Consider the following 22,860-nt stretch of genomic DNA (forward strand, 5'->3'; position numbering starts at 1 on the left):
GGTGCCATCTTGGCTCACTGGAACCTCTGCCTCTTGGGTTCAAGGGATTTTTGTGCGTCAGCCTCCTGAGTAGCTGGGATTATAGGTGCCCATGCAGCCAATTTTCATATTTTTAGTAGAGACAGGGTTTCTCCATGTTGGCCAGGCTGGTCTTGAGCTCCTGACCTCAAGTGATCCACCCGCCTTGGCCTCCCAAAGTGCTGAGATTACAGACATGAGCTACTGTGCCCGGCTGAAAATTTTAAACATATATTCAAATAACAATATGGGTATAATGAATTTCATTTACCTATTAACTGAGCTTCAACAACTATCAGTGCATGGTCCATTTTGTATTACTGAAATCCATCTTTCTGCCTAATTATTTTTGAAGTGCTAAATGCCATTTCATTAAAAATTTTAGTAGTAAGCATTGATTTTTTAATCTTTTGTGTTCTCATTTAACTGCATATAGTGTGCATGTAGATGAGTAGTAGCAGGAACTTATTTATTTTATTACTTTTTGAGATGGAGTCTTGCTTTGTCACCCAGGCTGGAGTACAGTGGCGCGATCTCAGTTCCCTGCAACCTTCGCCTCGTGGGTTCAAGCCATTCTCTTGCCTCAGCCTCCTGAGTAGCTGGGATTACAGGTGCATGCCACCACGCCCAGTTAATTTTTGTATTTTTAGTAGAGATGGGGTTTCACCATGTTGGTCAGGCTGGTCTCGAACTCCTGACCTCGGGATCCACCCGCCTCAGCATCCCAAAGTGCTGGTATTACAGGAGTGAGCCACTGCGCTCGGCTAGCAGGGACTTATTTAAAGGTGCTTAAATAACTAACTGCTATAAATGACAGCTTTTATTTTCATGTAGTCTAGTTTTATAATTTGGGAGGTTTTATACTCAGTTTTCCTCCTGATTGGACTTTTGGTCCTGGAAAGGTGAATCCGTGTCTGGGTCTTAATTTTCTTGTGTGCTGAAAGAGGAGGTTGAAGTCACTGGATCATCTTTGAGGTTCCATTCAGCTTTGAAAGGTTCTGATCTCTGATCATGGGTTAGCATCTTGGCCAGTAAATTCTGACAAATGTTCATATGTATGTTAACCTGAACTCCAGGCTCCAGTTTTCATTGGAATTTGAATTTCCCTGATCTGGGCTTTCTCATTCCCATAATTACATCCCTAAACCAGTCTGATTTTAACTTCTGCCTGGATACTCCTATCTTTCTGCATGTTTCAGCTTTGTTTCATGTATCTCCCATCCTCAAAGACCTCGAAAGGCCTTTTGATAATTTCCTTGCCCAGCTTTCAAGGCCTCCTGTAATCTGCTCTCATACTAACAAATCAACTGTATTTTCCACTTGAATCCAAATTTCATAAATAATGTTACAAATTGCTTCCCCAGTTGATCCAGATATATCATTTTAAACATATGTACCTTTAAAATGTTCAGAATTTTACAATTAGTATAAATTCGTGATCCAGTCAAAACTGAAGGCAATAAATCAGTGTGTTGTGAGTGACGGATCATCTACCGAGAGGAAACACTTTCTTTCTCCCCATGTAAATGTGAATCATAATAAGCCAATCAGTCATCAGTCTGGCATGAAGCCCAAGGAAGAGGCTATTCTTTGTTCACTCTTTGGGTGTTAAAATAGCAAATAGCTGTGAACCTAGAGGACTGACTACACTATCAGAAAAAGCTCAGCTTTCTTTTCACTCGTAATCTTGAAATAAGTGAATTAATGGATTTCTTCCTCTTCCACATTAATAGACAACTAAGATTCCTTTTTTAAATTTTGCGGTACATGTGCAGGATGTACAGGTTTGTTACATAGGTAAACGTATGCCATGGTGGTTTGCCATACCTATCAACCCACCACCTAGGAATTCAGCCCAGCATGCATTAGCTATTTTTCCTAATATGCTCCCTCCTGCTATGCCACCCCCCGACATGCCCCAGTGTGTGTTGTTCCCCTCCCTGTATTCATTGTTCAGCTCCCACAAGTGAGAGAACATGTGGTGTTTGGTTTTCTTTGCGTTAGCTTGCTGAGGATAATGGCTTCCAGGTCCATCCATGTCCCTTCAAAGGACATAATCTTGTTCCTTTTTATGGTTGCATGGTATTCCATGGTGTGTATATACCACATTTTCTTTATCCAGTCTATCATTGATGGGCATTTGGGTTGATTCCATGTCTTTGCTATTGTGAATAGTGCTGCAGTGATGAACATACGTGCATGTATGTGTACTAAAATGATTTATATTCCTTTGGGTATATACCCAGTAATGGGATTGCTGGGTCAAATGGTATTTCTGGTTCTAGATCTTTGAGGAATCAACAGGCAACTAAGATTCTATCACTGAAACCTGTGGCCAGCTGGGACAACCTGATAACATGCACTTGCTGTGACCCTTTTAATTCCAGTGGTTTGAGTAACACTATGGTAAGATTGGAAGACACACCACAGTGCACGTGTCAGTCATGTGATGTGTAAGCAATAATTAGAAGTGACAGGAGGAAATGCCAGGCTTTGACTTCTGCTCCTCTGCCCAGGCAAAAGTGGAAGTGTATTTATGTATGATGTCTACGCTAAATATGAAAACTGGTTTCAATGGATGAAATGTAAAAATCCTAGGTGTATTCCATACAGGTTACCTAAATGAGTACTGTAACATTATAACTGACTCAACTTCGGTCAGCCTGAAACAAATACCTGTCCCATCACAGAGATGGTCTCCCACTAAATAATGCTGAGCAAAGCTCTAGATACAGAGCACTTCATAATACAGAGCTATGTTTAAAGTCTGGGCTGGGTGCGGTGGCTTATGCCTGTAATCCCAGCACTTTGGGAGGCCGAGGTGGGTGGATTACCTGAGCTCAGTTCTAGACCAGCCTGGGCAACATGGTGAAACCCCGTCTCTACTAAAATAAATTAGTCAGGCATGGCGGCATGTGGCTGTAATCCCAGCTACTCAAGAGGCTGAGACAGGAGAATCTCTTGAACCTAGGAGGTGGAGGTTGCAGTGAGCCAACATCGTGCCACTGCACTCCAGCCCAGGTGACAGAATGAGACTCCATCTCAAAAAAAAAAAAAAAAAAAAAAAAAAAAGGAAAAGTCTGGATTGAACTCCATATTCTACTCCAATAGCAGTTTTCTAGTCTGTGTGCCTGGCATATTTGGGTTTAGTAAGCATTTGTGAGAATACTATTCAAAGGTTAGCTGTAATACAAAATAAACGTATCTGAATGATTATCCTGCCCTCCTCTGGGAGAAGCATGTATTACTGTCTCTGTTCTCAAAAAGGTTTATATTCTGTCTTTTATTGTTTTTTCATGAATTTTTGAGACAGAGTCTCACTGTCACCCAGGCTGAAGGGCAGTGGCATGATCTTGGCTCACTGCAACATTCGTCTCCCTGGCTCAAGTGTTGATGCTCCCACCTCAGCCTCCCAAGTAGCTGGAACCACAGGCATGCACCATCATGCCTGGCTTTTTTTTTTCTTGTAATTTTTAGTAGAGAGGGATCTCATCATATTGGTCAGGCTGGTTTTGAACTGCTGAGCTCAAGCAATCCACCTGCCTTGGCCCCCTAATGTGCTGGATTACAGGCGTGAGCCACCGTGCCCAGCCTTTTCACGTATTTAAATCACTCATTTGTAAGAGGTCAGAAAGGAAGAAATACGGATTACACTCAAGATACAACTGGGTTTAAGTTTTGGAGGATGGGTAGGATTTTGATGCTGACAGGAAAGGCATGAAAATTGGAGGAAATAGCAGAAGCAAACATTAAAAAATCATAGGTCTCGTTGGTTTCTTTCTCAAGCTTAACTGGAGCAGACTATGTAATGGGTAGTAGTGGAGGTCAGGAAGGGAACCTGGAAATACATGCATAGAATGAGCTGGAGGATGAAACAATTTTATTTTCGTTGTGAAGACAGTCTATGTTGATCAGGCTGGTCTCATCCTCCAGCCTCGGCCGCCCAAAGTACTGGGATTACTTACAGGTGTGAGCCACCAGTACCTAGCCAAAAAGTTTTAACATGAGAGTCAAGGCCTACAGTGGCATGCTGACTAACAACTGCAGGGGCATCCAGGTAACAGCAAAAATCTTGTACTCCAATTGGGTCAATCCAGTCAACCACGTAAGAAACTCCTCACCTAGGGTCAGTATGCTACTTCTGTATTTCTGCAAGCACAATCCACTGACATAAAGGCTAATGTATCATGTACATGATAAAATGTATGAAATTTGGAGCAATATGGTGAGTTGAAATAATTTACCCGTCATGTGGTGGTGGGACTATTTTGTTGTTTTTTTTCCCCCTTCCTCATGTTACCTGGTCTAAGAAGGAAAGTTGTTTGGTTTTGTTTTTGTTATGATTGTCTAACTTTTCCTAATCAAGTTGTACTTGGGTTTTTTATACCAATGATTAACTTTGGTTTTGTATTTTAAAAAGCAAGGGATTTTCTTAATAAAATTCCATCCAGAATTTGGTTTTGCCCCTGCTGATGCTTTCATCAGGTAAAGTTGCAAAACTAACATGACTTTATTGAAATTAAGCATTCTGAAAGAGCATCATCTTCCTTGCAAAGGAAATGAGAAAACGCATTATCTAATATCTTCATATTGCTACCTTAATAGTATCACCAGTTACTACTCAGAGTTTTAAAATGAGTTTATTAAAGAAGGTTCTTAGGAAGGCAACAACTTTTGTCATTAAAAAAAAGTCTTTTTTTCCATGCTGTATAATAAAGGTGATGTAAGAGGCTACAGAGTTATAAGTTTCTACTGGAATTCTCTGGTATAGCACAGTGTAGTCATTTCTGCAATTCTAGAATAAATAAAAAGTCTCTTCTATGCTTCTCTTCAAAAGCAATGAGTAACAGAAGATGGCATAAAAAAGCCATATTTTTTCTATTCATTCTGTAGTATTGGAGCCAGTATCTAGGAAACAAAAGAGAAAGTAAATTCAATTTAATTTTAAAATTAACTATTTTAAGACTAATAGTGGTGGTGGCTTGAGGGGTGGGGAAGAACAGAGGGCAGGGTTAAAGAGGGAAGCTGACAATGGAAATATCTTGAGAACTTCTTTTAAGCAGATATAAAGTTGCTTAGCTCCTCATATTCATACTAGAGTAAAACCAAGTTGAACTACATTTGGTTCATGTAATTGTTATATAACACTTTTTTTCTTTTACACAGAGTCACACTGTGTTGCCCAGGCTGGAGTGCAGTGGTGTGATCTCAGCTCACTGCAGTCTCCACCTCTCAGGTTCAAGCAATTGTCCTGCCTCAGCCTCCCGAGCAGCTGGGATTACAGGCGGACGCCACCACTCCTGGCTAATTTTTGTATTTTTAGTAGAGATGGAGTTTCGCCATGTTGGCCAGGCTGGTCTCGAACTCCTGGCCTCAAGTGATCTGCCCGACTTGGCCTCCCAAAGTGCTGGGATTACAGGTGTGAGCCACCGCGCCTGGCCTACTGTCCCAAACCTCTAACACTGCATTCTTTTCTGCAGATATAAAGTAAATAGAATACAATTTTTTTTTTTTTTTTTTTTATAAAGTAAATAGAATACAATTTTTTTTTTTTTTTTTTTTGAGACGGAGTCTTGCTCCGTCGCCCAGGCTGGAGTGCAGGAGCCGGATCTCAGCCCACTGCAAGCTCCGCCTCCCGGGTTCACGCCATTCTCCTGCCTCAGCCTCCCGAGTTGCTGGGACTACAGGCGCCCGCCACCTCGCCCGGCTAATTTTTTGTATTTTTAGTAGAGACGGGGTTTCACCGTGTTAGCCAGGATGGTCTCGATCTCCTGACCTCGTGATCCACCCGTCTCGGCCTCCCAAAGTGCTGGGATTACAGGCTTGAGCCACCGCGCCCGGCAATGGAATACAATTTAAGCTTTCTTTGAGTCAACAATCTTCTCACTGAAGATCAATTACTACACTGTGAAGCGAGAGAAAATCCTTAAAAACTACTGCAATAAACAAGGCCGATCTGCTACTCCTCATCCACTGAACTTTGGAAAACAATCTTGTACAGTAAAGAGCAACACACACTAAGGACTACCAGATGGGAGCTCCTATCAGTAAAATACATACCTTTACATGGATTCTTTTGATATTATACATCAATATTTATTTTGTTCAGAAGCTTTATTTACTGACTTTTTGGTTCTCCGGTATGGTTCAAATGACTGAAACTGACACTACTAATAATCTACATTGGTTCTGTCCAATACAGTAACCACTGGCTAGCCATATGTGGCTAATTTCAAATATAGAAATGTTATGATTCAGGATACAGCACCACCTTCACAGGACTTTTAAAAAGACCCAAATATAACACTGTTCCTTGCTGTAATGACAAAGATGTATCTGATGACTATAATAAAAAGTTACTATGCCCAAAGTTCTTAGAATGATTATTCCTAGGTAACCTTCTGAACTATAACAAGTCACGAACAGTAGCGTTGCTAGGTTCCGAGACTTTGTGGTATCTGGAAGAGACTATTTCTTTAAAAAGGGCTGAAGGTGTAATTTTTATGTAGCCACTAAAAATCAGGCTTAAGTGCAGGGGCTCAGGTGTGTAATCCCAGCACTTTGGGAGGCTGAGGTGGGAAGGTCGCCTGAGCCCAGGAGTTTCAGACCAGCCTGGGCAATACAGCGAGACTCTGTCTTTAAAAAAAGAAAAAAGAAAAAAAAAATGGCTTAAGGGTAGTAAACTCAGTGAAAAATATATTTACAAATGTCTACATATACATACATTTTTGCAAAAGAACAATAGGCTATATAATATTCAATAGGGTAGTTATAACACCATCAGGTAGTGTTGTAGAGAATTTCTTCTATGTGCTTTTTTGTATTCTCTACATTTCTTCAGTGATTAGCCATTTCTTTGGAAGTGCAAAATACATAAAACAAATCCAACTCAAACAGGGAAATGGAGGGTATTACTTTCTACATATCTTTTGCTTTTCAAAACTCCCTCTCAAAGAGCAGCAGTCTTTTCTATTCACTTTCTAGACTAGCTGCTCTTAAACACAAATGGTTCAGATTATGAAGTATATTTAAAATATACTTAGCAAAAAGGAAATAACTAATCATGAAACAGAAATTAGAGGTTTAAACACAAATGGTTCAGATTATAAAGTATATTTAAAATATACTTAGCAAAAAGGAAATAACTAATCATGAAACAGAAATTAGAGGTGTATAGCTTTTGAAACATTTAAGGACCTGAAGAAGTTCCTAGGTCTGGTGTGAAAAGTTCACTTGCACATGTCATATTTAACAGATTAGATGAATATTTACCATCATGACTCCAAAGTTATTACGATTAATTAAAATCCTGTTTAAAATAACTCTTTAAATCTACGGGTATCGAGCAACATAGAAACCACAGGATTGTCAAAATTCTTAAAGGTGTCTGAAAAGCCTGATAAACACTTAAAATTTGTAACGGAAATAGGGAAGAAATACTTATTAATTTGCTTATTTTTTTTCCCCACACAAATCCAATCTGTGTAAGTAGTCTATGTGTCATTTGAAATGTATCCACCTAAAGTCAGTAAGAGCCCTGTTTGAGATACATAATTCAGAATTTAGCTGAGATAGAAGCCTGGGCTGTATCTGAGAATTGATCACTAGGTCATTTTCCCCCTTAGGCTTTCCATATGGATGCAGATCTTCTAAAGGCTCATAAAAACAAGGTTTCAAGTAGATTTGCTTTTACAGAAATGAGGCAAGCACTTACTTTTACCATCACAGGCTACAATTTTCACTTTATCCACTTTAATAAGTTCTGTCACCTCTCTGAATTCAACATCATTCAATACAAAAGTCCACACATTATCGCAGAATCTGTACGTATTTAGAGAGCCCTTTAAAACAAAACATTTAGAAATACCATGAAACGTTTTTTCCCCTCACATTTTTCTCCAAAGCAATTTAAGAGATCTTGGCTACCAAGAACATAATTGTTAATAAGTTTAATGCTTAAGATTTTCCTTAACTTTAATCCCAGCTACTTAAACAAACAAAAAGCCAGACAAATTTGCTAAGGGAAGAGTTCAAAAATATTTTAGTTGGCACTCTATTTTCAGTCTCCATTGCAAATTACTTACCTGAAATAAAAAGAAAAAATAAAAACTTGCATTTGGATTTCTACTGCCCTCATGTGGCTAAATTATGAAAGTTCATTCAAATTATTATGGAAATATTTGTTAAAAGTTACATATTTTATTATGTATGTTAATTCTCCAAATGTACAAAAGCAGGGACTTCCTAGAAACACTAAATTTTAATCCTGTGACTTGCCTCAGATGCATTACTGTATTAGTCACTACAACACTCATTGTCCTGAGAAACTTATAATTTATTCATACATATTAAAAATTTTTTTGAGACGGAATCTCGCTCTGTTGCCACGCTGGAGTACAGTGGCGTGATCTTGGCTTACTGCAACCTCCGCCGCCCGGGTTCAAGACATTCTCCTGCTTCAGCCTCCTGAGTAGCTGGCACTACAGGCACCCGAAACCACACCTAGCTAATTTTTGTATGGAGACGGGTTTTCACCATGTTGGCCAGGATGGTCTCAAACTCTGACCTCAGGTGATACATCCACCTCAGCCTCCCAAAGTGCTGGGATTACAGGCGTGAGCCACCACGTCTGGCCTATGTAATTTTTTTTTTTTTTTTTTTTGAAACCAAGTCTTACTCTGTTGCCCAGGTTGCAGTGCAGTGGTGCGATCTTGGATCACTGCAACCTCCACCTCCCAAGTTCAAGCTATTCTTCTGCCTCAGCCTCCTGAGTAGCTGGGATTGCAGATGTACGCCACCACACCTAGCTAACTTTTGTATTTTTAGTAGAGACAGGGTTTCACCACACTGGCCAGGCTGGTCTCAAACTCCTGACCTCAGATGATCTGCCCGCCTTGGCCTCCCAAAGTGCCGAGATTATAGGTGTGAGTCACTGCACCAGCCTATTTTAATATTTTTTAAAAATAGAGACAGGGTCTTGCTATGTTGGCCGGGCTAGTCAAACTTCTGGCCTCAAGCAATCCTCCCACCTTGGCCTCCCAAAGTGCTGGGATTACAGGTGTGAGCCACCATGCCCACGACACATTCTTCTAATTATGTTTTGTTTTTTTAAAATAGGAATATATACTTGAGCATCAAAAGGAAATTTTTACTTTTTTTTTTTTTGGAGATGGAGTTTCATTCTGTGGCCCAGGCTGGAGTGCAGGGGTGCAATCTCAGCTCACTGCAACCTCTGCTTCCTGGGATTCTCCTGTCTCAGCCTCCAGAGTAGCTGGGACTACAGGCGTAGGCCACCACACCTGGCTACTTCTTGTATTTTTAGTAGATGGGGCTTCACCATGTTGTCCAGGCTGATCTCAAACTCTTGACCTTAGGTAATCTGCCCACCTTGGCCTCCCAAAGTGTTGGAATTACAGGCGTGAGCCACAATGCCCAGCCTATTTTTATTTTTTGGGATGGAGTCTCAGTCTGTTGCCCAGGTTGGAGTGCAGTGGCGTGATTCTGGCTCACTGCAACCTCTGTCTCCCGGGTTCAAGCGATTCTCCTGCCTCAGCCTCCCAAGTAGCTGGGATTACAGGCATCTGCCACCACATCAGACTAATTTTTGTATTTTTAGTAGAGACAGGGTTTTGCCATGTTGCCCAGGCTGGTCTTAAACTTCTGATCTCAGGTGATCTGCCCACCTTGGCCTCCCAAAGTGCTGGGATTAAATGTGTGAGCCACCACGCCCAGCTGGAAATTTTTAAAAAGAATGTGATGAAAGTCATGCATGGACACTAGCAGAATACAATTAAAACCTGAGATATACACATGCACACATATAGTCACACAGGAAATTTAGTATGCAACACTTAAAATGCCTAAAATCTTCAACTCAGAAACAAACCACCAAGCACAAAAATGCTCCCTGCAATATTATTATAATAGCAAAAACTGGATTCAATCTAAATAGTCTATCAAGTGAGAATGATTAAGGAAACTGATGGCTATGAATGAATGAATGTAATAAATGAATAATTACTGTGTGCTAGACTATGCTGGCCTCTGAGGATACAATGGTAAGCACAGGTCACTGCCACTGGTGAGCTGAGTTTAGCAGGGAGATCATTAAAACAAGTAAATACATAGTATAACAGTGCTATGAAAGAGTAAGTGAGTGGGTACTGTGAGTAGAGCAAAGGCACTCAAGGGTATGGAGGACACAAGGCAGACAGCTGCTCTCAAAAAGTGAAGTTTAAGTTGAGTACTAAAGAATAAGAGTCAATGGAGAGGAGGGATAATGGAAAGGAAGACAAACACTTAGAATGGGGTGGTCAATTCCAGAAAACAGAACACATCAGGAGGTCCTAAGATAAAGGAGAACCTTGGAAAACCTTTGCCCCATCCTAATGGTACTGGGAGGTCAGTGAAAGATTTTAAGCAGAAGAGTCTGATCAGATTTGCAGTTTTGGTAATGACATAAAGAATGGATTAGACAGGAGTATGACTAAAGGAAGTAAGACCAGTTATGAAGCTGATGTCTGTTAGCTGCGTGAATCAGAGAGGTGAAAGTGGCTTTACTACAGTAATAAAGGGATCAATAGAAATGGAGAGACTTTAAAAGGTAGGACCGATAGGAATGGACAACTATAAATATGGTGGGGTTGGGGAACAGAGAAATCCACAGTAACTCCCAAGTCTCTGGCTTGAATGTCAATGCATTCACAGAAAAAGCTGGTTTGGGAGTAAAGTTAAATTTGGAACTTGTTGAATTTCAGGTATATCTAAGTCATGATGTCCAATAAGTAGTTGGAGTATAGCAGAAAGCATGAGAACATGATATTCACTTTAACCAAAGCCAGAGGGTTGGATGAGACCAAGGATAGTGGGGGCACTCTATAACCCTAAGAAATACCAACAATTAAATGATAAGCAGAGACAGAACTACAAAGGAGTCTGAGAGTAAAAGGCCAGGGAATAGGAGAAAAGCTCACACAGTATGGTTTCAAGGGAAATAGGGGTTTTTAAAAAAGAATAATCAATAGCATTACAAATGATGCATTAGATTTAGCAAAAATAACTTGGGAACAGCAATTTCAGTGGAGTGATAAATACATGGAAAATCACCCATGATTAAGGGAAAAAGACACAAAATTGTAAACCTATAAAATATATCTGAAAATTAGATCTGCTAGTTTGCTACAGTCTGAGCCTGTGGAAAGCTAAACAGCTAGATGCCAAACTCAATGTTCATTTCCAGCATTCTGAATGTGTGTGTAATCCATGATCTTAAGAGTGTGTATATTACTGGCCAGGTGTGGTGGCTCACACCTGTAATCCCAGCACTTTTGGAGGCTGAGGTAGGAGAGTCACTGAGGTGAGGAGTTCAAGACCAGCCTGGTCAACATGGTGAAACCCCTACATAAATATAAAAATAAGGCAAGTATGATGGTGGGTGCCTGTAATCCCAGCTACTTGGGAGGTTGAGGTTGGAGAATCGCTTGAACCTGGGAGGCGGGTGTCACAGTGAGGTGAGATCACGCCATTGCACTCCACCTTGAGTGACAGAGTAAGACTCCATCTTAAAAAAGAAAAAAAAAAAGAAGTGTGTATATTACTTTCTTTTTTTGAGACCGAGTCTTGCTGTGTTGCCCAGGCTGGAGTGCAGTGGTGCGATCTCGGCTTACTGCAACCTCCACCGCCTGGGTTCAAGTGATTCTCCTGCCTTGGCCTCCGAATAGCTGGGACTACAGGCATGTACCACCACCACACCCAGCTAATTTTTGTATTTTTAGTAGACACGGGGTTTCACCATGTTGGTCAGGCTGGTCTTGAACTCCTGACCTCAGGTGGTCTGCCTGCCTTGGCCTTCCAAAGTGCTGGGATTACAGGCATGAACCACTGTGCCTTGCCTTACTTTCTCTTTTACAAAATGTGTAGTCTTTTATCCCTCGCCACCCTCCTACCCTTTCCCCAAAGTTCGTTCGCAAAGTCATATCATTCTTATGCCTTTGTGTCCTCATAGCTTAGCTTGCAGTAAATTACTTTCATTTGATAATGTTATGTAAATAATTTAAAGCAAGTCATTGGGATTTATGAGCCAGTATGTATTCACTTTCAAATATAAATAAAGCATTTTAGATGTAGACTGGAGTGAAAAATCTTACATATCATATGCTGAAATTCCATTAGTTGCAGTGTAAGTTTATATACTTCATTTATTTTACTGCAAAAATAAAATGCTACAAATCTTGACTGAAAGATATTAAATAAAAGTTATTAAATGCCTTCCAATTGTAGATGAAAATTAAGTTGACAATATCAAAGAGCACATTAGCTAGGTAACTTTTGAGCCAACAAATGTTTTTAAAAAGTTAAATGTAAGAGATTAATCTTTTTAGAATAATTTGAACTAGAATCTCTAACATGAAATAAGATTTAAATCTTTTTAGAATAATTTGAACTAGAATCTGTAACATGAAATAAGCTTTTCTGTATACAATTTTTAGTTATTTAAATATCTTGCTTTTTTACTCTCTTCATTTGAAAGTCAGAATCCATTCAGTATCTCTAGTATAAAAACTACATTTATATATGTATATAGTATATATACACATATAGTCTATAATTATATAATTACAAACATTATATAATATATACATGTCTTTCAGTTTATATGTGCATATATTATATAATTATAAATATTATATAATTTATATGTGTTTATACATATATACATATATAGTTTTTTTTTTTTTTTGAGGCAGGGTCTAGCTGTGTCACCCAGGCTGAAAGGAAATGGCATGATCATGGCTCACTGCAGCCACAACCTCCTGGGCTCAAGCCACCCTATCACCTCAGCCTCCCAAGTAGCTAGGACTACGGGCACACACCATCACACCCAGCTACTTTATTTATTTATTTGTTTGTTCGTAGGGACAGGGTTTCACTGTATTTCGCAGACTGGTCTTGAACTGCCCTCAAGTGATCCTCCCGCTTTGGCCTCCCAACCCGCTGGGATTACAGGCTTGAGCTGCCTGATAATTATAATTTTCAAAGTGAAATTTTTAATTCTTTAAATTCAAAAAGTTCCTTCTATAAGTAGATATTTGGCTTTGGTCAAATATTACTTTTAACACTTAATCATTTGGCCAAATTGTATCTTCAATGCACTTTTAATAAATACATTTTTGGTTTACATGTATCCACAACCGGGCAACAAGTTTTTGGGTTTTTTTTTTTTTTTTTTTTTTTTTGAGATGCAGTCTCATTCTGTCGCCCAGGCTAGAGTGCAGTGGTGTGGTATTGGCTCACTGCAACCTCCGCCTCCTGGATTCAAGCGATTCTCCTGCCTCAGCCTTCCAAGTAGCTGGGACTACACGCGTGCACCACCACGTCCGGCTCATTTTAATAGAGACGAGGCTTCACTGTGTTGGCCAGGCTGGTCTCAAATTCCTGACCTCAAGTGATCTGCTCGCCTCAGCCTCCCAAAGTGCTGGGGTTACAGGGCATGAGCCACTGTGCCCAGCCTAAAAGAACACCTTAAAAGTTATGTAATAAATGTTTGTTATAGAAACATCAAAAAACAGTAAAAAGCAAACCTTCTGTTTTGTTAGAAGGGCTATTTTTCTTGATCACTAAATCTTATTTTTTGGGGGTATGGCATTCAATCTTTCAATGCTTGTTTAATTACTGTCAACACTATAAAGTTTAAATCTTTTAAACTTTAAATTTTAAACTTCTAAATTTTAAACACTATAAAAATCTTTTAATGCTTGTTTAATTACTGTCAACACTATAAAGTTTAAGTAACCATTACTTTTATCTATGGGAATATGTTCTCCCAAAAACATACAATGGCTCCTTAAAAGCCTACTTATGGCCGTGTGGGGTGGCTCACACCTGTAATTCCAGCACCTTGAGAGGCCGAGGCGGGCGGATCATGAGGTCAGGAGTTCGAGACCAGCCTGGCCAACATGGTGAAACCCCATCTCTACTAAAAATACAAAAACTAGCCGGGTGTTGTGGCACGCGCCTATAATCCCAGCTATTCAGGTGGCTGAGGCAGAAGAATCGCTTGAACCCAGGAGGCAGAGGTTGCAGTGAGCCGAGATTGCACCACTGCATTCCAGCCTGGGTAACAGAACAAGACTTCGTCTCAAAAAAAAATAAAACAAAATAAAAGCCTAGTTATACATACCACTTCAATCTGAATTTTCTCCCTAAAAATTAATTCAGTTCAAGCTCCATGGTACATATATATAGATTTTTTAACTAATAAATTAAAACATATAAATGATTAAAACCTTAGCTCTCATACTTAAGAGGATTTTCTCCTATAATACTCTACTAAATAATTTCACTTATATGGAACCCATAAAAGGATTTAAAACAAAAACAATTTAACATGCTATATAGAACTATTCTATTTTTGTAAAGGATGCTTCTCACTGCTAGGTCAGCAAATTATAAACAAAAAATATATACTTAAATTTGATCTAGCAAAATGGCTCTGAAAATTAGATATTTCTAACTATTATCTCTTTTGTCTCAGCCATATGCTACACTAAGCTAAACAGAATGTCATTTGCAAACATTCTGGACTTAAAATTGATCAAGTTGGCTATAACCCAGGAGTAGGGTGATAAAAGCCTGAGCTAGAATAGCAGCAGCAGGAAAATAAAACGAAAGAATGGAAAAGTTCTGATCAAGGCTGAGAGCAATTATATATATAGCTTTTGGAAAACAGACAAAACTTACAAAACACTGTGCAAGATAAATGTAAATGTCAAATTACTTTAACTGTAGCTAAAGAAATCCAAACTAGAAACCTACAATAATACACCTAGAAGATGACTAGTTAGGCGTTGTGAACTACATTGCCTCTGATAAGTAGTCCACCAAATTTCTTACTAGAGCAAAATTTATGTATTAACATAGATCATCTGGGCAGACTTCTGCATATGGGTGTATTAAAAAAACACAAACTAATTTTGGCAGAATCATTACTGTTAAAAATTCATGGATCCACTGGTCAAATTATATAGTCTTGAAGGCATATTTTACTCCAGATAATTTTTTGGCACATGAAACTGATACATGAGACTTATTTAAGTCAAATGGGATTTTGTCTATCTTGTTCATCTCTGAGTATCTAGAACATGCCTGGTATGTTATCTTTTCATCTCTGTGTATCTAGAGCATGCCTGGTATGTTAATAGACACTCAAACTGTTTATTGAATGTTTAAGTACGAAATAAAGTAGGCAAATGTTAATTAATGATCAAATTTTGGTTGTTAACCATATTTTAACCTTCTTTTGACCATATTTATATAGGTTATGCCTTATAATACAATATAAGCATAGTTAGATAAGTAATAACCAAACATCATCATATACTATATGAGTCCATCAATACCATAATGTGGTAAAATTCTTTCTGTTGCACCATGACTCTTTCAATGGGCCCTTAATCTGAAGTTATCAGGAAATTGAGAGAGATAATTTTATCCAGCTTTGGATTACTACTATTCAAAGTATAAGTGACTCAAGTGAGACCAAGCTACCAGAATGGACTGTTATCTATCACTAGAGATCAGGTTTTTTATCAGCCAAGTTACCTAAGAGTAGGAGGGAGGCAACATGAAGTTTCTAGAAATAACTCTACTTCCCTGGAATGGGGAAAGGCCAGAGTTTGAAAACCATAACAGCACCTTGGGGATTACTCTGCCACTTACCTTTAATCCTGCAGATAATATTTCAGGTGTTTGGAATCTCAGTAACTCTTCAGGGAAGGTAGCCAAACATACAAAGGCTGATTTATGAAACAATGAAATAAAAATCTAAAAACATCTCTGTATCTCACATTAAGTGGACCAACTTAGTGTAATATATAGTTGATTGAAAAGTATAATTTAGTTATTATAAAACAAGTTCCAAAAACTGATTAAAGCCACCTCTTCCTATGATTAACAAATACGTAGGGGTCCTAAAAAAAAACCCCACTGTTTTACCAACCATTGGTATAGGCTTCTAGATTTAGGAAAATATCCTTACCCTGAAATTGACTCTGTTCCTGACCCTCTGAGCCAATGCTGAATTTATAGCCTTATCAAACTGAAGTAGAACTTGAAGGGCAAGTTGGGGGGTGATCTGTTGAGACTGAGAAAAGGTAAAGGTCATAAATCCGCTTAGGGAAGAACATTAAAGACAAAGTAAATAAAAATATACAAATTATCATCTAAAATTTAACTGAGGTTAACCAAAGCCTCTAAACTAGAATTCCTTTATCTCCTTTGCCATAACTGATGAAGCAGCAAAGCTTGAAGATATCTTTTGTACTATCTCGACACAAACAATCTTGAAAAGAAAACACGCAGTGATGTTATAAAGCCAGAACAAAACTTTGTCTTTTTTTTTTTTTTTTTCCTTTTTTGTGAGACGGAGTTTTGCTCTTGATGCCCAGGCTAGAGTGCAGTGGCGTGATCTCGGCTCACCACAACCTCTGCCTCCCGGGTTCAAGCGATTCTCCTGCCTCAGTCTCCCAAGTAGCTGGGATTACAGGTGTGCGCCACCACACCTGGCTAATTTTGTATTTTTAGTAGAGACAGGGTTTCTCCACATTGGTCAGTCTGGTCTCTAACTCTCGACCTCAGGTAATCCACCTGACTTGGGATCCCAAAGTGCTAGGATTACAGGCGTGAGCCACTGTGCCCAGTCGGAAATACTTAATATGTTTTTATTTGGGAAAATTATATAGAAGGGTTAATTTTCTCAAAATTGAAATATAAATTCAGACTTGTAAATCTCAGAAGACTTTATTAAACTGGATAAAATTACCTTAAAGCTAAAAAGAATTATGACTTTCTTCCCTAAATTTGAGAAGGGGGAAACCAACAATCTCAATTTTGTAGAACAAAAATTTCTGAAGATTTAACTTTACTTATTTAGAGGCAGGGTCTTGCTCTGTCACCAAGGCTGGAGTGCAGTGGTACCATCATAGCGCACTTAAGCCTCAAACTCTTGGGTTCAAGAGTTTACTCAGCCTCCTGAGTAACTGGGACTATAGGCATGCGCAACCACACCAAACTAATTTTTTTATTTTTTGTGGAGATGGGTGGTGGCTATGTTGCCTAAGCTGCTCTCAAACTTCTGGCCTCAAGCGATCCTTCCACCTTGTCCTCCTAAAGTGCTGGGATTAGAGGTGTGAAACACTGCACATACCCAGATTTAGTTATATTTAATGATACCATTCAATCATATTTTGTGTCCTGTTGTCAGGACAGTGTAATAAACAAGAATTTGAGGTTATTTGATCAGTGTTACTGACTTGCTGGGTCAAACAGTCCAAGATATTTTACCTCATATCTCTTTGCTTAAGTGATATGACAAGAATTACTGTAAACCCATCTAGATAAAAGTGTTTGATTTTTAATTCAGTCTCCCACCTGTATGAGCTCATCTAGGCTCTCCTGAAGACTGTTTCCCAAAGTGGTATTTCTGTATAACTGATATGCCATGGCTTAGGAGGAAGAATTTGCTTTTCTTATTCAAGCTTGCATTGATGTCCTAAAAATTTAATATAAAATTGTTAAAAAAGATCATACTGTAACATCATAAATTATGTATATAATATCATCTACTTCAAATATTCTAATATAGAACTAGGAGAATGCTTAGAGGTTGCAAATTACTATATAATCATTTTAGAATTACAAGGAATAGCTACAAATGATTTTCCAGTTTATTTCCCTGTGATTTTGACATAGGCATTCATACTCCTTTATGCAGTATAGATGTTATATTTATTAAAAAGTCTTTTCCATTTCCTTCAAATATCTGCCTTCTGACTTAGTCTAGAATTTTCCATGTACTATCCTTTCTACCTGCTGTCAAGTCACTGGTAAAATCTGCAGCTCATATTTGCATGTCTGCCCCTTTATTTTCCTGTTCTCTCTAAATTCAGTATTCACAGAGTGCCTACCAAGAGGATGGCACTGTGACAGGTTCCAGGGAGAAGATGATGATTAAAGACACGCTCCCAAATCCTAAAAATTTATACGCTAAAGAATGTAACATACATACAAAAAGATTCAATTCAGTATAAGAACTGTGATAAAGATACAAAGCATACAATAGAGGCTGCCTGTAGACTGAGCTGGCTCAGAAAAGCTTCCAGGTTCCTTAAGCTAGACTTTAGCCAAGCAGAGGAGGGAAGTCATTCCAGAGGCTGACAGAATAGAATAAGTAAAGCCATGGAAGGATGAAATGTTTGTAGGGAAAAACATAAACTGTTCTACATTATCAGGGCATAAGTATGAACAGGGAGTGGCAGGAGATGAAGCTGAAAGAGACAGCATAGATGGAACTGTTTGGCAGGATAGGAGCAAAGAGTGGGGAGCCACTGAAGCATTTTAGTCAGGAAAGGTCAGACAGCTGGGCTTGAGTGTGAGATTTAGAAACAGATGAGGGATGGGGGCTTGAAAAGGGTGGCAGCAGTACAGAGTAAATAAACATTTACTGAGCTTCCACTACACGTCAGGTGTAAGATCTTGACCTCGTGGCATTTTCAGTCTGGAGATGGATGGGGGAAAATACATTTGAGAAGCAATCATCAGGTAAAACTCAGCAAAAAAAATGGGCAGCCATCAGTCCTTACATTTCATACCTTGCTAGCATTGGGTACAACAGATAATTTCTGCCTTCTTGAAACATATCTTTGGCTTTGAGACACTACTCTCAGTTCTCTCATGTCACTGGATACCACTGTATTTCTTATTTTCTTTTGCTGGTTCCTCCTCAGCTCCCTGACTTCTAACTGTTGAACTGCCCTAAGTTTTCTTGGGTCCTCTATACTCCACATACTTTACTCCTTTAGTTACCTCATCCACACTTACGGCTTTAAATACTATGTACTATCTGGGGATGACTCCCAAATTTGTATCTCCAGCCCTCAATTCTTCCTTTGTACCCATATATAAAACTGCCTGCTTGACACTGGATAAAAGTATCAAGTAGGTAGCTCAAATTCAATTTGTCAAAAACCATGTTCCTGATGCTACTCTTGCAAATATGCTGTCCTTAGTCTTACCTCAATAAACAGTAAATCTAGTCTTTCTGTAACAGCTCAAAAACCTTAGAGTCAAGAGTAACTTCTTTCTTTCTTACTTGGCATCCATCAGCCAACCTTTCAGCTCTTCCTTCTAACTATAGCCAGAATCTGACAGCTTCTACCATCTTCAATGCTATTACCCTAAGTCACCATCATCTGTCACCAAAGTTAATGTGATAACTCATGGTCTCCTTATTTCCACTCTTGCCTATCCCAACCCCACCCTCATAGCAGCCACACTAAGACTTTAAAACATAAGGCAAATCACATCACTGGTCTATTCAAAACCACCAATGGCAGCATCCCATCTCACTGAAAACCAGAGTCCCTGGTTTGGAAGGCCTATGTGATTTGGGCCCCCCAATACCTACTTCCCTATCTTCACCCACTCACCCTCCCACTCTGCTGTGGTCATAATGGTCCCCTGCTGTTCTTTGACATGAGAAGCATGATCCTGCTTGAAGGCCTTTGTGGTGGTGGTTCTTTCTCCTGACACTATTCTTCCCAGATACCTGCATAGTTCACTCCCTCATTTGATTCAGATCTCTGGGTCAAACATTACCTCATCAGAAAGGCCTTCTATAATCAACCTATAAGAAATAATTACCTCCCTTCTTCCTCACACTGCTTTATTTTTATTCATACCCATAACTGAAGCTGACACATATATGCTTATTCTGTCTCCATCTACTAAAATAGATGACCCAGTGAAGACAGGGACTTTTGTTCAGTTACATATTTACCAACTAGAACGACATATGTAGTATGCATTATTTGTTGAGTGAATTATTTGGTAGTATGTCAGAGTGCTAATATATTAGAAATATCTGAGTACGACACAAAATATTCCACTTTACTGAGGAAACTGAAGCAGTAACTTCCAGACTCACAGACACATCCAGCTACCTACCAATAGCTATACAGGTTGAGCATTCCTTATCTGAAATGCTGGGGACCTGAAGTGTTTTGGATTTTAGAATATCTGCAGCGTATATACTTACGGGTTGAGTACCCCAAATTCAAGCTCTGGAATGCTCCAAGAGCATTTCCTTTCAGTGTCATGTCGGTGCTCAAAATTTTGGATTTTGGAGCATTTTGGATTTGGGAAGCCCAACCTGTACCCATATACTCTGCCTTCCTGTCACTATAGTTGAACTTTATACCTATATTTCTCTAAATCCAATCCTTCTACCTTTGTATTAGGCATTGTCTTCTAGTTCACTCAAGGATATTGTTCTGACAATTCAGTTGTTACTTCTCTCCCTCACCTTCAAATTTTCCCTGTCTGTGGATCATTTCCATTAGCAAACAAACAGGTGGCTACTTCTTCCACCTTAAAAAGTAAAACAAAACAAAAAGCCCTGAACCCACATCCCCTGCCAGCTACACCCTATTTCTCAGTTCCCCTTTGCAGCAAAATCCCTTAGTTTTGTCTGTATTCACTGTCTCCCAATTCCTTTTTTCCCATCTTCTCTTAAGCTCATTTTTGCCTCTAGCACTCTAAGGAAACAGGTTGGGAAAGGTCATCAATGGCACTGCTAAAGCTAGTTCTCTAGCCTCCATCAGAATATTGGACACAACTGAGTACTCCCTCCTCTTTCGTAAAGGATCTTAGCTTGGTTTATGGAACACTGCCCTTTTTGGATTGTCCTAACTCACAAGTTCATCCTTCTTAATATTGTTTGCTGGTTGATCCCATTTTCCCTAAACTCTTAATATCACAGGACACAGTACTTGGTCCTCTGCTGCTTTCTGTCTACACCCATTCCTTACTGATAACATTTATTCTCATGGTTTAAATACCACCGTTGATCATCCCCAAATTCATACAGCATAGAACTTCTTACTCCTGGATCTAGCTGCCTACTCAACATCTCTACTTGTTACCTTTTGCATCGTGGCTTAAATAACTCCATACTTCTACAAGCTTGGACAAACCTTTGAAGTCATCCTCCACTTCCTCTATCTCACTCACCATATCTAATTCCTAGCAAATCCTGTAAGGCCTACCTTCAAAATGCAATCAGAATCCAGCCATTTCTCACCATCTCCACGGTTTATCACCCTGGCCTGGTCCACTCTCGTCGTCATCTGGATTACTGCAAAAATCTCCTAAATGATTTCCCTGCTTCTACACTCACCCCTACACTCTAATCACAACTCACAGCCGCCAGGGTGATCTTCTAAAACTTCAGTTAGAACACACCTCTCCTCTATTCAAAATCTCCCATGGCTTCTATCAGCCTTTACAATGATCCGGCTACCCATGATCTCTGACTTTATCTTCTTGTCCCTCCACCCCCAAAACTCTTGCTCATCCCTCTCCAGATACACTGGCTTCCTTGCTATTCCTCAAACATGACAGGCCTAAAAGCCTTTGTATTGGTTTTCCTATCTGCCTGAATGCTCTTCCTGGTATTTACTTAGCTAATCTTCTTAATTCCTTCAAGTCTTTGCTCAAATAACACCTACTAAATGAGGCTTAAACTAACCACCATCGTCTTTAAACTACCAGTTCCCACCTCCACTCTGGAACTTTCCCGTACTCCTTTATCTTTCTTTTTTTTTGATGGCACCATCACCTTCTAACACCATTATATATTTATTTTACATTTATTTTCTGCATCCACTAATAAAATGTAAGCTCCATGAGGGCAAAGCTTTTTCTTTTGTTCATTTAAGTAAACTAGGCGTCTAGAACAGTACCTGGCACACAATGGGAGCCAAAAAACAAAAACAAAAAAATCTGTTCAATAAACGAAGGCACAGAGCAGTAAGTATAATGTGTGTGTGGGAGGGGAGAGGGGGTTAAAAAGGGCAAGAAGTCCCAACAGAGAGATAAAAACTTTGCAAAGTAGGAATACAGAATCGTGCATCGCGTCCCATTTGACAAATTTAAGAGTTTATCTAGAAAACAGCTATGCGTTATTTAAACGTTTGTTAAAACTACTGATTTCAGTGTCCTTACATTCTTTAAAAATTCCTTGCGAAGTGTTCTAATCTTTTAGACGTGGTATCAGCCACAGAAATTTATTGTTCCCTTCTTGTTTTGCAGTTCAGAAAATTTTAAGTCTCCAAATTGGGAAGTAATTCGTCCTAGCATTTTTTGATTAAACCACCCAGTTTAAAATTCGTTTCTTTTGTCGGAGTTCGCACGAAGAAAGTTGGAAGGCAGACTTCAAACAACAAGCTATAAAGCACAGGAAGGAGACGTTTAAAAAATGCTCTCCGAAATTCGGCAAAACCCACAGGGCGCTACTGGATGCTTTAAGACATTCACCTGGCTGAAAACACGGTGGTGGGCTGAGGACCTCTCCCAGGTGGGTTCTGTGGGCGCCCCGTGGACGACGAGCTTCCCGCGCGGGACGCGACCTTCCCCGCCGCCTCGCCGCCCTTCTCCGGTGCCGGCCGCGGGGCCTTGCCGGCAACGGTCGGTAACGGGCCGATCCCAGGAGCGAACGGCCCTCAGAGACTACCCGACCAACGAACCCAGACTCCGAAGGGGCGGCAGGAAGCGCGGCCCTGCTTCCCTCCCTAACCCTGCCCTCCCTAACCCACTACCTGTGGGGAAGGCGCTTCCCGCCGCGGAGCGGAAAGAAGCCGCCACGAGCCTGGCAGGAAGTTCCTACTTCCCCGACCACCTCTCCAGCCGCCGCAGAAACCGCAGAACTGGGTGGCCGACCCGGAAGTGCTAGCGGAACCTGGAAGTGACACCCGCCAGGGGGCCGGGAGCCCCGCCCAGCCCTGCTCT

At 39.8% G+C, this 22,860-nt stretch overlaps 1 protein-coding gene across 4 annotated transcripts; it reads right to left on the reverse strand.

The window, feature by feature from the left end:
• Nucleotides 1-4,639: 4,639 nt before the first annotated feature.
• Nucleotides 4,640-22,802, reverse strand: GTF2A2 (general transcription factor IIA subunit 2). Of its 4 annotated transcripts, none has more exons than XM_005559685.4 (6): nucleotides 22,671-22,802; nucleotides 22,078-22,299; nucleotides 17,446-17,566; nucleotides 16,055-16,159; nucleotides 7,733-7,859; nucleotides 4,640-4,926 (listed from the first exon to the last, which is right to left on the reverse strand). In XM_005559685.4, exons 3-6 carry the CDS (start codon nucleotides 17,515-17,517, stop codon nucleotides 4,901-4,903), a joined length of 330 nt encoding a protein of 109 aa, XP_005559742.1. In that variant the 5' UTR covers nucleotides 17,518-17,566; nucleotides 22,078-22,299; nucleotides 22,671-22,802; the 3' UTR covers nucleotides 4,640-4,900. The 4 variants fall into 4 exon arrangements, with proteins under 4 accessions (XP_005559742.1, XP_005559743.1, XP_005559741.1 ...); XM_005559686.5 differs by having other exon boundaries at nucleotides 22,390-22,802; XM_005559684.4 differs by lacking the exon at nucleotides 22,078-22,299.
• Nucleotides 22,803-22,860: the final 58 nt, after the last annotated feature.

The sequence above is a fragment of the Macaca fascicularis genome, chromosome 7, assembly GCF_037993035.2.
Source record: "Macaca fascicularis isolate 582-1 chromosome 7, T2T-MFA8v1.1".
Taxonomy (NCBI): domain Eukaryota; kingdom Metazoa; phylum Chordata; class Mammalia; order Primates; family Cercopithecidae; genus Macaca; species Macaca fascicularis.